Source organism: Asparagus officinalis, chromosome 9 (assembly GCF_001876935.1).
Source record: "Asparagus officinalis chromosome 9, Aspof.V1, whole genome shotgun sequence".
NCBI lineage: Eukaryota > Viridiplantae > Streptophyta > Magnoliopsida > Asparagales > Asparagaceae > Asparagus > Asparagus officinalis.
The window spans coordinates 64,171,535-64,187,363 of record NC_033802.1 but is presented as its reverse complement, the minus strand read 5'-3'; the positions used below and the strand labels follow the sequence as shown (position 1 = coordinate 64,187,363).

The window sequence follows — 15,829 nt, the reverse complement described above, 5'->3', positions numbered from 1 at the left end:
TGCCCCCCCCCCCCCCCGCCCCCCACCCCCAAAAAAAATTCCCGGCCAGCCAGGTGTTCTCCTAGTGTGAGTCACATTTTTAGAAAACACTAAAAAATGCTCACACACGAAAAATCAAAGGAAATGCCCTCACACTTGCAAAAATCAACGCAAATACCCTCACACTTCGAAAAATCAATGGAAATGCCCTCACACTTGGAAAACTCAACAGAAATGCCCTCACTTGGGAAACAAACAGAAATGTCCTCGCGCTTAGAAAAAAAACGTAACGAACCATCTGTCTCCTTGATAATTTGACTACACCACTCAACCACGTTCTGTATTTTTTGTGCATTGCGAGCAATGCAATGGATGCATTAGTATCACATGCAACACAATACTAGTCAGTCGTTAACGATAAAGATCCATACATTAGTAGAATATTAAGAACTCTCCTTTGCCTGGTCAAGCAAAGAAATACCAGGAAAGCAATGGTTAAATTTACATTAGAACCTACAAGTTCCACTTGTCTTTGACTATAAATTTCCGGAACAGGTACCATGAAACAAGCCTGCTAAGAGGAAGACCAGGATCCACCCAAGTTCCCAACACAAAGCCCTTCAATTATCAGATTTCTTTCAGATTATCCTAATTCAATTTTGGCAATTCTTAGCTTTTTTAGTCTTTCCTTCAATATGGACGTATCTACAGAAAATTCAAAGAAAAAACAGCCATAATATATTTGTTTCTGAAGGGGACGGTTTAATTTTGGTGAAGTGAAATAAACATATCTGCATACATCAGGATTTAGATTATCAGTATGTGATCCCTTGAGACATCTAGATCCATGAACCAGATTTGGTTCACTAATCCATAACAAAATTTTGGCGAATTTTTGGGATTGGGTTGTCAGGTAATATGGATCCATGCCAATCCCTAACCAACACCCAACTCCTAAACTCAGCCAATATGATTGGACTTCAGTTCTCGGCCAAATTGGAGGTTTGGAACAGATTCAAACCGTATAACAAGTGAAACCGGGCTGCCATTAAGGCCAGTTCAAATTAGCTTCACGTGTTTATTTGAACCATAAAAGATTCCCAAAAGGAACAGAAGGCTTCCTACTGCCCCGCCTGAAGAACGCGACTAGTGGAGCTTACCGTATTTAGACTTCCAACCATCCATTATAATTAATTCTCAAATCAATGAAGACGAAACATGCATAAAATTCATAAACAATGTCTATCAAAAACATCATACAAGATCAATTTTGTGCCAACTTAATAATTTAGCTGCTAAAGCCTCACAGAATGAATTGGTTGAGCATGTGAAATGGTAAATTTAGATTTTATTTTATTTTATTTTATTTTATTTTATTTTATTTTATTTTTTGTTCCTTGAAGATTTTTCTATTTGTTATCACTTTTGCAATTTTAGGTAAGAAGAGGTATCTAAATGACCAGAAGCTGTCAAGACATGTTGGTTGTCAGATGATAGAGGCATTAAATATTAGGTCCATGTCATCCTAAAATATCAAACTAGATGTATCACCAAAATAAAAGAATGAAATGGAATGACCTACAAGTTAAAACTGCAAGTGAGGGATGTCCAAGAGAAAGAAAGGTAAGATTAACTTAAGCATAAAAATTATACATACTTTGCACATCTTGCAAAGGAGCAAACTGCACTACATTCCTTGTTGGTACCCGACCAGTTGAGTTCTCAAGTCTCTCCCCTTTATCTGCATCTAATACCTGCATCAGGTAACACTTGAAAATCAGTAAGTATTCTTACAAAAGGAGAGGAAAATTACAGGATTAACTGTTCTCTGTAATGGGGTGGTGATTTGTCATGGAGATCTCTCTACTCATGTTACTAAATATGTGGGTTTGATCTTCAGAGCAGGGAAGATTTGTGTATTCAATTCTTTCGAAGGAACCACTGTTAAAACATACAAATTTCCATCAAAGGAGAAAAGCAAAAACAGAGAAACAAAGGAAAACTATGCACTAACACACCTCCATCTCTTTGAAGTCAGCACCACCAACACCAACAATGAGGATTGATAGAGGTAGATCGGAAGCATTTACTAGTGCATCTTTTGTTTCTTGGAGATCTGTTATAACTCCATCCTGAATAAAAAAAATTATGTAAGACAGACACGGTAAGGCAGGCAGTGTATGTGTGCGTACAGATATATACATAGATGTATATGTATGTATGTCTATATGATATAAGTGTGGATGCATGGATCTATTTGCAGTATTAAGATCCCTCATTACCGTGACTATGAGCAGAACATAGTATTTTTGTTGATTGTGGGAAAGGGATTGGCTGGCAATCTGTGAAGCAGTAGTAATTACTGGACCGAACAGTGTAGGACCTGCCAATGAAACATTCCGGAGGGCACCCATATAAGCTGACATTATTCCATGAATCCCTTCAACCTGATAGCATAAATCATGTCAGGATTTAAATGAGTAGCCCTACTGGCCATATCTGAGCTACAGACCTCACATTTAAACAACGGATATTTTGCACATGTATTTCAACCAAAAAAAATAACAGCACTCACCACACTCCTAAAGGCTTTGTAGACTGAACAGAAATGTCCAAGCAAACGAGCATCACATCATGATAAGGTAATGCTATCTGTACTTAGTCTCATAGCAACTTTTTATTTTATGTAGAAGCAATACTACATCTTCTTTATCCACTAATAACAGTTGCTAGTTCTTCATCATTTTTATTGATAATAAGCTCTGAAAGTACTTCCGTGTAATTAACCAGTATATTGTAGATTATTATTTTCTTAAAGAATTTATTTCTTTGTACTTTTTTTCCCAAACTCTCTTCTCACTAAAATGGAGAAATGCCAGATAACTACAGTGTTTCAGCTAACATTATGCCATTGAAATGAGTTCTATTCCATACAGAAAACCTTATCTTCTTAAATGTTCCTGTAGACCTTGTAATTCGAAGAAGAGTCTGTCCTTTGAGAGCATAAGCAAAAACTACCTCAATAAAAAACCTAGGTCTTCATACCTGCCAAAGCGTCCATATTTTATGGCTTGAAAGAAATTCTCTTGCCAATGAGTTCTTTGGCACGACACTAATTAGAAAGTGATGACAACAAACCACAAAGTGATGACTTGTGGTAGAAGCTATAGTTTCTTTTCTCTTTATGGGCTTTATCAATTTGTAACTTGTGCCCCATTCTAGAGCATTCTTGATGAGGGAAAAGGACCGAGATCAATAATGATGAGTATACTTCAGTTCTAATTAGAACCCACAACAAAAAATGCTTCAAAGATTAATTTGGGATGAGTTGGGACTGACTTGAAAGCATTTTTGGCCTTTTTTAAGTTAAGAGATAACAAACATTTTGTGGTAGATAAAAGATTAAAAAACAGAAATGTTTATAACTTTCATATATATTCTTCGAAAAACCTAAAATAATTTCAAACACAAGAACTGAAATGGACAATATCAGATAAGCATCACCTCACAGTGGTGGGTGCTTCCACTTAAATTAAAGCAATGAGACACAGGACCATCAATTGGCCTTGCTCCAAAGCCCCAAGCAGGGAAGCGCTTACTGGAGTCGTAGAGCTGCAAAACTTCTCCAACTTCTATTACCGCCTAAAAATATTATTAAATCCAAAATATATGTCACTGGGAGATTGATAAGAGTGAAACCCTAGAAGTGTTAATATGAATCAGTAGCTCACTCTCTGGTATGCATTCGGCCGACCTGAGGGGTCAATATAGTGCAAGGAATCCTGAAGTCGTGGATTTCCATTTGATGCTGGTAAACCAGAACTGTCAAATTAATGGTGATTAATAGTAGCAGGAAACAAGAAATATATGCATACCAGTGAAGTCTATGGCAACCATAAAGTTCAGCTCAATTCCTCCAACAATGTAATCCAAGAATGTTGGACTCTTGCATTGAGAAAATTTTTCCACATGTAGTTGACCTTTCAAAATCTGCATTCAAAGGGATCTAAAAGTCATTTCTCATGATGAAAGAGACGCTAAAATAAATTAATCAACTCCTACCTTATGGTGCTGCTCATGTCCAGCAGCAGTAAGCAAAAACAAATGCTCGCCACTTTGAGTGTGATGCAGCTGTTCTATCTGTGCAAGTGATTTCACAGCTTTGCTGGTAAATAGTGACAGAAAAAGAAAAGAGGTGCAGTTATATATAACAATAACCCACATGCATAGACAGGAAAAACAGAGAGAAACATAGAAGAAGAAGAAGAAGAAGAAGAAATGTTAAAAGGAAAAAAATTTGAAGTACACAAGGATACAGCCCTTACCCTACTAAGTCATGCTTGCCAATGTTACTGAAATTATAGCAATCAATACTTAAAGGGTTTTCCTGCATAACAAAACAAGTAGCATTAGAAGAAAACAAGGGTCACTTTAAATCTGATAGCTGCTACTCAATCAAGAATCCGTGCCTTAGATCCAACTTGTTGAAGATTCACAACTATGGGCTTCCAAATTGGATTATGATCATTCTTTCTCACTTCTGTCTTGCAAATTGGAATGCACATACCAGACTCAGTTAATTTTGATATCACCAAGAAGGAATCCTGTAAGTTTTTCACATGAAAAAAAGAAAACTAAAGATTAATACAAGACTCATGAACTAGAAGGATACATAAACCTATTTCGAGTGTAAGAGAAACTACTTACACTTCTTGAGAAGAAATCCTTGTTTTCCAGATCCACGCATCGGAATATCATCTCAAATGCGACTTTAGAGTTAGCACACTCCTCAGCATGAACAGTAAGCTCCCCTAATTTCTCGGGTTGAGTTGACCTGTGCTCTCCATGGTCAAGCTTTAGGGTAAACAATGATCTAGTAGACTTGGTGACTATCTACAAATGAGCACAATAGAAAAACGTCGAGGATTAAGAAAAGGAATGCTTGCACAGGCCTCTAGTTGAGATCCATGAGATGAATCGTCATGGAGTTCTCACAAACATTATCCTGAGAGCTAGTTCCATAATATGTTGTTTGTTTTGTAGCCATTCAATTAGTAGGTTAGAAATCTATAAACCACATAACTTTTGGCCCACATACATTTATATGGTGTTTGGATCAAGATGAATGGTCTCAATTACCCATTGGGATTGTTCATCATTAAAAATAGCAGGTGCAGAACAATAAAAGTGTTATCATATANCTCTCTCTCTCTCTCTCTCTCTCTCTCTCTCTCTATATATATATATATATATATATATATATATATATAGACACACACACACGTTGTTCTACTTTCTAATGTTTATCTTTTTAAGAAGTTTCTTATTCTGAAATCAAATAGAACTTACTTCAGATCATCTGCATACAAGAATCTAAAGGCAAAAAAAAAAGCTTCTGAAAATATAACTTAGACACATCTTAATAGTTCAGAATTGTCTCTGCAGAGGATGGAATATGCTAGTACGGAACCTCTTGAAGGACAAAGCAAAGTATGCTATTTGTGAGCCTCTAAGAAATCCAAGCAGGTTTTATAACAAGGAACATTCTGGGGGAGTATCCATATTTCTTACATAGAAATACCTCAGATAGGAGACAGCTAGCTTGTCCAAGAAATTGCTGCTCATCGAACTTAAGCATCTGCACAAAGAGAAGATGAATAAGCCATTCTATGACAAACATGGTATTGATTCTCTCCTAACTATTGAAAGAATCTAGAACCACAAAGTTACTACTTGCATAAAACATAACCTCAAAAGCCATTCATTGTTAATTAAGCCAGTCATAAATGACTGTTGTTGCTTCTATATGGGCTACGTATTTTTTTGTTGGAGCTAGAGCGTTGCCTCTCACATGCTTATTCACTAGAAAACTTACAGAATACAGCTCAACCTTTTAATTTCATTAAGTAAATCACGGAAGCTACCTCAACCATCACCATCTATATTTGATGCAGGATAGATTCAGATTTAATGGAAATTGGATCTGATATAGTTCAATTAGGATTAGATAAATTAGTTATCATCATTTCATTTGGTTAGGATCGTATCTGATGGTATCTCTTTTTTAGCTAGGATGTTATTTGATGTTATCTCTTAGGATATTTATTGTCTTCCTAATTTTTTTTCTATAAATAAGACTATGTTTTTCATTTGAGAGGAAGAGAGAAGAATGTTTGTGAAAAATCATGCATGTGAATTGCAGCTAGTATTAGGCATGTAAATAATTAGCATGTGAAGTGCCCGGATGTGAAGCCCTAACATTTGTATCATTATTTTCTTAATTGGAGAGTGCAAGTTCTATAATATTTGTATTTTCGTTTAATTTTGTCCCAATAAGACCTCCCAATATATCTCCACCTTGTTGTTCTGCATCTATGTTGTACCATAAAAAGATAGCATATGTCAAGACCAATCTGTAAGTCGTTTTCCTTAAAAACCTCTCTGGGGCTGGCATTAGGAATCTTCTTGCATTCATTCAAATTCTTGCATTCATTCAAATGGTTCTATTTATTAGACTAGTAATGAGGTATATCCTGCTAATCACAGCAGAGAAGGTGGATCTCATCCCTGTACTCCCTTGGTAGCCCACTTTTTTAAATAAGACAGTAACTCATATCCATTATTCCCTTCACTGATTATTCGGTACCTTCAAACCATGAATTTTGCTTGTTCTATATTAGATTAAGTCTATTGGGTATTGGGTTAATGGGCTGTGACCCGTTAACCATACCCCTATTTGTATGATTATATATATCTCTCTAGTATCTGAATAAATCAATTAAGTTAGGGTTTTTGCTCTCTTAATTATCTCTTTCTACATGGTATCAGAGCTTGAAACCCTAGCCGTCACAAATCCTCATTCAAAAACCCTAGCCGCCGCCGCCTCTTCTCCTTGCCGCCGGCACTACCGTCACCACTAGCCGCGCCGCTACAGTACCGTGCTGCTACAGTACCACACCGTTTGTTTTGTCCCTTTTTTTTCTTTTCCATGGCCTTGAATAGGTGATTCGAGGCCACACATGACTCGATCCGGTCATCTACTACTGTCTATTTTTTGATCTGCTCTTAGTCTATGTTTAAAGAACAGATCTCTACTGCTGCCTTGATTATTTGATTACTACCTGCCTACCACTATTGTGCAACAATGTCGGAAACAGATCTCTCCTCTTCTACATCTCCCTCTGCTGCTGCTGGTCAGACTTCTGCGCCCAAGGTAATCTTGGGGGCTACAATAAAATTGAATGGTACAAACTATCTGCTCTGGGCTCAGGCTTTCCGCATCTTCATTGGCGCTCAGAGCAAACTTCCACATCTTCTGACATCTCCTCCACCCACCACAGATCCCACCTACAGTTCCTGGCTCTCGTCTGATTATTGTGTTATGACGTGGCTCCTCAACAGCACGGAACCACAGATTAGTAGCAGTGTTATGTTCTTAACCACTGCGAAGGAGATGTGGGACAGCCTGAAGATTATGTACGGAAATGAGAAGAATGCTTCTCGTGTATTTGAGATTTATGAGCGATTTTTTACGCTCAAACAGGGAGATAGGTCAGTTCCGGAGTTCTTTGGTGAGTTAAAGGGACTGATAGACGAACAGATGCATCATCAGCCTGCAGTAGCTGATGCAGCGACGCTGTTGGGATAGGATATCGCCGTGACTTGGCAGTGTCCAAGTTTCTTTCTGGATTGCACCCTAACTTGCAGTCTCAGGTGAGAGGACAGATATTGGGTGGAGATACCATCCCCTCACTGACTGCTACATTCTCCAGAGTCATGCAGGTCTTTACTGGTGTTTTTTTTTTTGATATTTCTGCACCGTCTCCACCTTCAGTGGATCAGTCTGCCATGTTCTCTAGTAGAGGCAGAGACCGCGGTCGTGATCATGGTCGTGATTCTTTGGGAGGACGTGACTCTTTTAGTGGGAGACAGGGTGATTCTGATAGGGGTTCACGTCAGTGTGGTCACTGTGGGAGGACCAATCATATTTCTGAGAAGTGCTGGGAGAAGTTTGGTCGTCCTTAATGGGCCCAAGTAGCCGATGTCGAGTCGACTCGCTCACCTATTTCTACTACTATTTCTAATAATTCAGCTACTACTGTTCCTACTGTTCAGATTTCTCAGACAGATTATGAGAGGTTACGCCAGTAAGAGCTCTCTCAGAACAGTCATTCGGCTACTCATGCATCCTCTTCAGGTATGGATGCTTACATAGCTTCTCCTCATGAACCATGGGTACTAGATTCTGGAGCCTCATCCCATATGACAGGTATAAAGGATCGTTTTGTCTCTTTACATCTTTCTGATAAGTTTCCCTCTATTCGCATCGCTGATGGTACACTTTCTCCAGTTCTTGGTGCTGGAGTAGTTCATGTTACTTCCTCTTTGAAACTCACTGATGTGTTATATGCTCCTAAATTCCCTGTTAGCTTATTATCCATTAGCAAGTTTACAAGCATAATAACTGTAAAGTCACATTCTTTCCTTCTTATTGTATTTTTCAGGACCTAGCAACTGGGATGACGATTGGTTCGGGACATGAGAGAGGAGGTATGTACTATTTGGACGATAGTGTGTCGGGTGCTGGTCTTGTTGCAGCACAGCCTGATTCTACCTTACTGTGGCACTGGCGTCTGGGTCATCCTTCACTACAGAAACTTAGATCGGTAGTTACTGTTCAGTCTTCCCTTTCTTCTTTAGATTGTGAGTCATGTGAACTGGGTAAGCACCATCGTGCTTCTTTTCAGAGTCGTGTTGATAAACGCAGTAGTTTTGCATTTGAGTTAGCTCATTCTGATGTCTGGGGTCCTTGTCGTGTTCCCTCTGTGAAGGGTTTTCGATATTTCATTGTTTTTGTTGATGATTTTTCTCGCATGACTTGGCTATATTTGTTGAAAGAGAGGTCTGAAGTCTCGCATATTATTGAACTTTTTTATAATGAAATAAAAACCCAGTTCTCTACTTCTGTTCATATTCTTCGTACTGATAATGCTTTGGAATATATAAAAAATGACGTTTCAAAATTTTGTGCTCTTAATGGTATTATTCATCAAACTTCATGCTCTCACACTTCACAACAAAATGGAGTTGCTGAGAGGAAGCATAGACATATTCTCGATGTTGCTAGAACACTGATGATACATATGAATATTCCAAAGTACTTGTGGTCGGATGTTGTCCTCACTGCTTGTTATTTGATTAATCGCATGACTTCCTCTGTTCTTGATGGTTTGATACCATTCCACTGTCTTTATCCTGCTAAAAAACGTTTTTCTGTGATTCCTCGAGTTTTTTGTTGTACGTGTTTTGTTCAGGATTTGACTGCTGGTTTGGATAAATTGTCTCCTAGGTCCATTAAGTGTGTGTTTGTTGGATACTCACGTACTCAAAAAGGGTATAGGTGCTATCATCCGACCATCAGGAGATATTTTGTTTCTGCTGATGTTACCTTTTTTGAGTCTGTCCCATATTTTTCCTCTGGTTCCACTACCTCTGTCAGTCCACAGGTGCCACTACCTTCTACGGCTCCCACTACTATTCCGATATCTGCTCCTGTGGCTACTGCACCAAAGCCTCTACTGACATACTCTCGCCGTCCTAAAGTACATATACCTATCTCTGCTCCTGCTGACTCTTCTCCAACTGTAGGTCCATCTCATGTCGAGCCTCATATCTCTTCTGACTTAGATGTTCCTATTGCTCTTCGTAAAGGTAAACGGTCTTGCCCAAAATATCCTATCTCTCTTTTTGTCTCTTATGACCGTCTCACCTCATCATTTCGTCAGTTTGCTTTGTCATTGTCCACTATATCTTTACCCAGGTCACATGAGGAAGCTTTGTTAGTACCCGCTTGGAAACAGGCTATGGATGAGGAGATGAATGCACTGCTTTCTAGAGGGACTTGGGATTTAGTCTCTCTACCTGCTGGAGCGACTGTGGTTGGCTACAGATGAGTGTATACCTTAAAATATCGTCCTGATGGGTCTGTTGATAGATATAAAGCTCACATAGTTGCTAAAGGATATACCCAGACATATGGTATTGACTATTTTGAAACCTTTTCTCTCGTTGCTCGTCTCAACTCCATCAGAATTCTTTTCTCTCTGGCTGTTAATATAGATTGGACGATGCACCAACTAGATGTGAAGAATGCTTTCCTTTATGGTGATTTGGATGAGGAGGTTTATATGGAGCAACCTCCTGGGTATGTTGCTCAGGGGAAGAATCTTATCTGCAGGCTGAGAAAGGCCATCTATGGGTTAAAGCAGAGTCCTCGAGCTTGGTTTGATAAGTTCAGCAATGTTATTTCTAATGTTGGTTTTCAACGTTGTCAGTCTGATCACTCTGTCTTTCTTCGACGCACAACAACTGGTTTGGTTATTTTAGCCGTATATGTTGATGATATTCTGCTGACTGGGAGTGACTCTGTTGTCTTAGCTAAGACTAAGGAGTATCTAAACCGTCATTTTGTCACTAGGGATATGGGAAAGCCAAAGTATTTTTTTGGGATTGAAATTGCATATAAAAAACATGACATGTTGTTGTCCCAAAGAAAGTATGTGCTAGATTTACTAGAAGAAGCAGGTCTCTTGGAATGCAAACCTGCAAGCACTCCAATGGAGGCAAATGTTGATTTGTGGCGTGATGATACCCATTGTTTTAAATATCCCCGACATGGCCCGATATATCCCCCGATATATCCTTTTACAGGGTTTGCCGCAACCGATATGGTCTTTAAATATCCTTTACCGTTTTTTGGCTATTTTGAGTGATAAATCCCCGATATGGCCGATATATTAACCGATATGTGGACCAATATATCTTTTTATATAGCTTGTTGCAAAATAATATACCGTGTTTGGAATTTTTGGGCGAGATATCAAGATTTCCCCATTATATCAAATGACATTTTGCCCTAAAAAATGCAGATCGAATGTTGCAACGTTGCTTTGCACTTTTGTTTGTTTTAAAAGGTTGATTAGTGATCCTAAACATATATTATTCATATTTTGTATGCTTAAATTTTATTACATATGTTGAGATTACATTTTAATGCATTATACTATGGATGCAAATATTCATTTTGGCATTCCGATATTTACCACATATCCCCGATATTTCCCCGATATCCGCAATCCGATATGAATTTTGGCCATCCGATATTTCCCCGATATCCGATATTTAAAACCTTGATACCTCTCTACTAGATGATGATGCACGATATAGGAGACCTATGTTACACGGGTACTTCATTATTGAAGCCGTACCCGTACCGGACACGTACCCGACACTTTCCCGTACCCAAACTTCATGGACACTTCTTGAATATATGCATGCATTTATTACAACATGTACTCAATTATACGATATATGTGTTAATTTAAAACACTTGTCAAAGACTTTCTGGACGTAGAGCTTACACTTTACATCCGTCTTTTGAAACTAATGGGATACGGGTCGGGTTCGTTTCAGTCCATACCCAAGTTCAAAACTATATAGTTAATGAGTTGTTTAGATGTCTAGTAAAAAATGAGTAGTTTACAATTCACGATAGTCAATATGATAAAATAAACCCAAAAATGTGATCGAAATTTTAATTCTAATGACACATGAAGTAGAAAAAAATTATCTCATGTACATTATTAATTCAATATATATATGTAGTTTGAACCCGTACCCAACATTTTACAGTTTTGTCGTGTCCCCTACCCGTACGGTGGTACCCGTACCAGTACCAGTTTTCATGCAACTTAGCTCTAGGTAATAATATTAGTTCTAAATTTTTAATTAAAGCAAAAATAGCTTTCTACTCTATTTCCTATGCAAGGAATATAGTTTTAACTTTTGGAATATTGATCTAAAGTTAATTATTTTATATATATATATAGCCGTGTCCCCGTACCCTACTTTTTACAAATTTGCCGTGTCCCGTACCCGTACCCATACCCGCACCCGCACCCGTACCCGTACCTAGGCAACATAGTAGGAGACTAATTGGGAAGCTAATATATTTGACAGTTACCAGACCTGATATTACTTTTGTAGTAGGTGTACTGAGCAGGTTTATGCACAAACCTAGAGAGGTTCATTGGACAGCAGCTCTGAAGATTTTGGCATATGTTAAAAGTTGTCCTGGCAAGGGATTGTTATATAAGAAGCATGAGCATACTCACATTTTAGCTTTCTCTGATGCTGGCTACGCAGGAGACATGGGAGACCGAAAGTCAACCTCAGGATTTTGTACTTTTGTTGGAGGTAATCTTGTGACTTGGAGAAGTAAGAAACAAGATGTAGTATCACGATCTAGTGCAGAGACCGAATATAGAGCAATGACTCACACTGCTTGTGAGATGGTGTGGCTAAGAAAGTTTATGCCAGATCTTGGTTTTGTTCAGTCTGGACCCATGTCAATGCATTGTGACAACCAGTCTGTCATTTATATTGCACAGAATCATGTGTTTCATGAAAGGACAAAACATATTGAAGTTGACTGTAATTTTATCAGAGATGCTTGGGAGAAGAAAGTATCTCTCACATTCACTCCGTCCTCACAACAACTTGCTGATATTCTTACCAATGCTACTTCTTCAAAAGTGTTTTCTACTATATGTGACAAGCTGGGCATGATGGATATTTATGCTCCAGCTTGAGGGGGAGTGTTAGATTAAGTCTATTGGGTATTTGGTTAATGAGCTGTGACCCGTTAACCATACCCCTATTTGTATGACTATATATATATATATATATATATAATATATATATATATATATAGTATCTGAATAAATCAATTAAGTTAGGGTTTTTGCTCTCTCAATTATCTCTTTCTACATTCTAAATTAACATTCTCACTTTTTTTTCTCTTCCATATTTCCTTCAGATTTATTTGATTGACTATCATATGAGTTCATATTGTCACATCCCATAGTGATTGGGATCTATCAATTTATAATTCAACGCACTCAAAAGTAACCAAATCTAGCATTTATTATGGAGGAATAGTGGTGTCAGAATGAATCAGAGATGTCGCTAACTTTGCTCAAACATGAGCTGCTCTCGGATGGATGACCTCCTGAAAGTTGTCATTCGGGGCATTATAAATGGTACAGCCTCCACCATCTGAAAGTGTTACGAGCATATAACCACATCAAACACTATTGAGATAGGGGTCACCAGTTACATAGCCACATAGTGGCCAGTGATCTCACAAGACACTCACTGGATTCAGGAACTTTATACACGCTTTTATGAATTTTTTACTTGTATTTGTTACTTGGGTCACCAGTGGAATTAGGATAGAACACCATTAAAAGCGCTAAAATTGTAAAATTATCAATATAGAATCTAATACGATCATGATAAATTATATGGTAACACCACTAACACAAAATCCTCGCTCCGCCAATAGGGGTCACCTCAAGATCTCATGAGGCCAGCTCTAGACCGTAATATAGCATAGAGGTCTGCTCTATCCAATGAAGACAATAGAAAACAAGCTGTGTACATCACACCCTAAAGTTAATGGTCTCAGATATGTTAGCTCCAATGAACTCGATAAATAACCATAGCTGGCATTTTTAAGGTAGGACAAGATAAAGCTCTGCACTTACCCATTCTTAAGTATACTAGTCACTGTGAAGCATGTGAAAACTACCCGACCGCTGTCGACCATGTTAGTTTAGTGCAAGAAAAGTTCATGTTAGTTTTCTCTCATTACAAAAGGTTTATGGTAGTTTTGTGCAAAATAATCAAAACTTCATGGCAGTTTTGTGAAATTTACCTTCATAAATACATCAATGCTTTTTTTAATAATAAAAAAAGGCACTAATATAATTCTGATACGTATTAGCCAATATATCATATCTTGTTACTTGAAGGTCATTGCATGTGCCAGTTTCATTTGAAAAACTGAAAATGCAATTTTCAATGCAAAAGTAATTCAAACTTCAAGCAAATTCTTGCAAGTATTAAAATCTCTAAATAATAGAAATACCTCCACCGGCGTGTTATGAAACTCTGGTCCAATATCATAGACCTGGAACCTGTGACAAAATGAATATGTTCAGACACGACTGACTGAAAGACTAAAAGGAAAAACGTGCTTCTTCCAAGGGTAAAAATGGCATAAACAATTTAAACAAAAGAGTTCATTTGAGAAATCACTGGTGCTTACACCATAGGCTGCATGACCTCAAATCGGTAATTAACAACAAATTTGGCAGTCCATAGAGGATTCAATGAGTTTAATACTACTTCAGTACGACCAATCTCTTCGAGTGTTCCATCTTTTCTTCTTGCATAAACAACAGCCATGGTGTCGCTCTACAAAGAAAGCTGGATATATTAAGATCACATGTTAAATCTATGTGCAGCAGTTGAAACTCCCACCATACATCATTATCAATTCCACGAAAAATCACTAAAAAAATGTGTATGGCTTTTACATATATAAACGCCATCATTTTGCTTACATGTATCTATTCTACTAAATAATGAATCAACAAGGGGCAATAACAAAAATGAAGAAAGGTGGACCTCCCTCACTCACACACCCACCCACACACACACACGCATATTTTATGCAAGCATAGTTGTATTCCAAACCTCTTTCAAAATCATAATTACAAAAAATAATAATAATAACCCACTTAAGAGTACTAAAATGCTTTCAATCTTTTAAACATGGAAATAGAGAATCATAAACCATTTGATTAAAAGATATGTTTTATTTATTAGATTTCAATATATACAAACATTATTTTGTAAATATAAATATCCTTCTAGCCTATATATTAAGCCTAAAAATCTTAATTGTTATCTACAACAATATATGTTTTTTTTGCTGACTTACTCAGTATCAATAATATTCTTTTTCTTTATTTTCCAAGCAAACATCTTTAGATTAGTGCTATTTGATATCTTTCAAAATCTTAAAACTAATGAAATAAATAACGTACCTTTAAAATTATTAAATGTTAAAATTTATATCTAAAAGTTTTAAACTTTTATATATACTATAATTCACGAGAACTCTTTACTTAATAATGGTAAAAACTATCAATTATAGACTGCAGAATAATTTGGTGACAAGGCAAGTTTCAAGATGAGAATGTAACATACCTTTGAGGAAACATCTCGATCACACAAGTTAGAAGCGGACAATGACAGCTGTTGCACATTGTTGTAGAATTTAAGTCAATACATTATGAAGAATTAGAAATCATCATTGTAGAATTTAAGCAAATAGTCAATACATTACACAGAAGTTAGCAATTATTATTGTCGAACTTAACTCATTTGCTAAGTGCAAGTGCTAATAATATTACATAGCAAAATACAAATACCAGAAATGCTTGGAGCATGTACTCTTAGAAAACAGAAATCCAAATCAGATTACTTTGTACCGCGACATCTGATGACTCATCAAATAAGATGACTGGTCAGTGCCACAACATTTCAAGTTCTATAGGAGAACACAAGGATAAGGTATTAATTAAAAGAGCAACTGACTTGCATCTTAACGCTTATGCGAGGCAATACTAATAACTCAGTGGAAAAACCCTCACCCTCTTAGGAAAAGAACTTTAATCACAAACGAAAGATATCTTTGGTGAGCTTTAAAAAGTTTTTTTAGCAACTTTATTGTCCGAAGAAAAGTCAGTCTTTATTCATATTAGTAACTCTATTGATTATTCCCTTATCTAACCTGGAAAAATATTAACATAAACAAAATTGCTATTGACAATGAAGGGAATGGAGAAGTGAAAAAAGGTTGTAACTGGAAATCAAATTTTGGCTAAGTTGGAAGCAGGCCCTAATTACTTTTCTAAATAAGCCTGGTAACTTTAAAATA

The 15,829-nt window shown here is 37.1% G+C and overlaps 1 protein-coding gene across 4 annotated transcripts in view; it reads right to left on the bottom strand.

The window, feature by feature from the left end:
- Positions 1-15,144, bottom strand: part of LOC109824142 (protein BONZAI 2-like) — a 17,303-nt gene extending 2,159 nt beyond the window's left edge. Inside the window, exons 1-14 of one of the 4 annotated variants that reach the window (XM_020390669.1) lie at positions 15,097-15,144; positions 14,150-14,310; positions 13,970-14,018; positions 5,561-5,617; positions 4,687-4,872; positions 4,449-4,583; positions 4,305-4,366; positions 4,042-4,144; positions 3,855-3,969; positions 3,711-3,787; positions 3,484-3,621; positions 2,262-2,426; positions 1,998-2,111; positions 1,637-1,733 (exon numbers count right to left, since the gene is read on the bottom strand). In XM_020390669.1, the coding sequence (XP_020246258.1) occupies positions 1,637-1,733; positions 1,998-2,111; positions 2,262-2,426; positions 3,484-3,621; positions 3,711-3,787; positions 3,855-3,969; positions 4,042-4,144; positions 4,305-4,366; positions 4,449-4,583; positions 4,687-4,872; positions 5,561-5,617; positions 13,970-14,018; positions 14,150-14,289 (1,438 nt within the window). In that variant the 5' untranslated portion in view covers positions 14,290-14,310; positions 15,097-15,144. Of the gene's footprint in view, positions 1-1,636; positions 1,734-1,997; positions 2,112-2,261; positions 2,427-3,483; positions 3,622-3,710; positions 3,788-3,854; positions 3,970-4,041; positions 4,145-4,304; positions 4,367-4,448; positions 4,584-4,686; positions 4,873-5,550; positions 5,618-13,969; positions 14,019-14,149; positions 14,311-15,096 lie in introns of those variants that run through there. The other 3 variants (XM_020390670.1, XM_020390671.1, XM_020390672.1) reach the window with 3 other exon arrangements.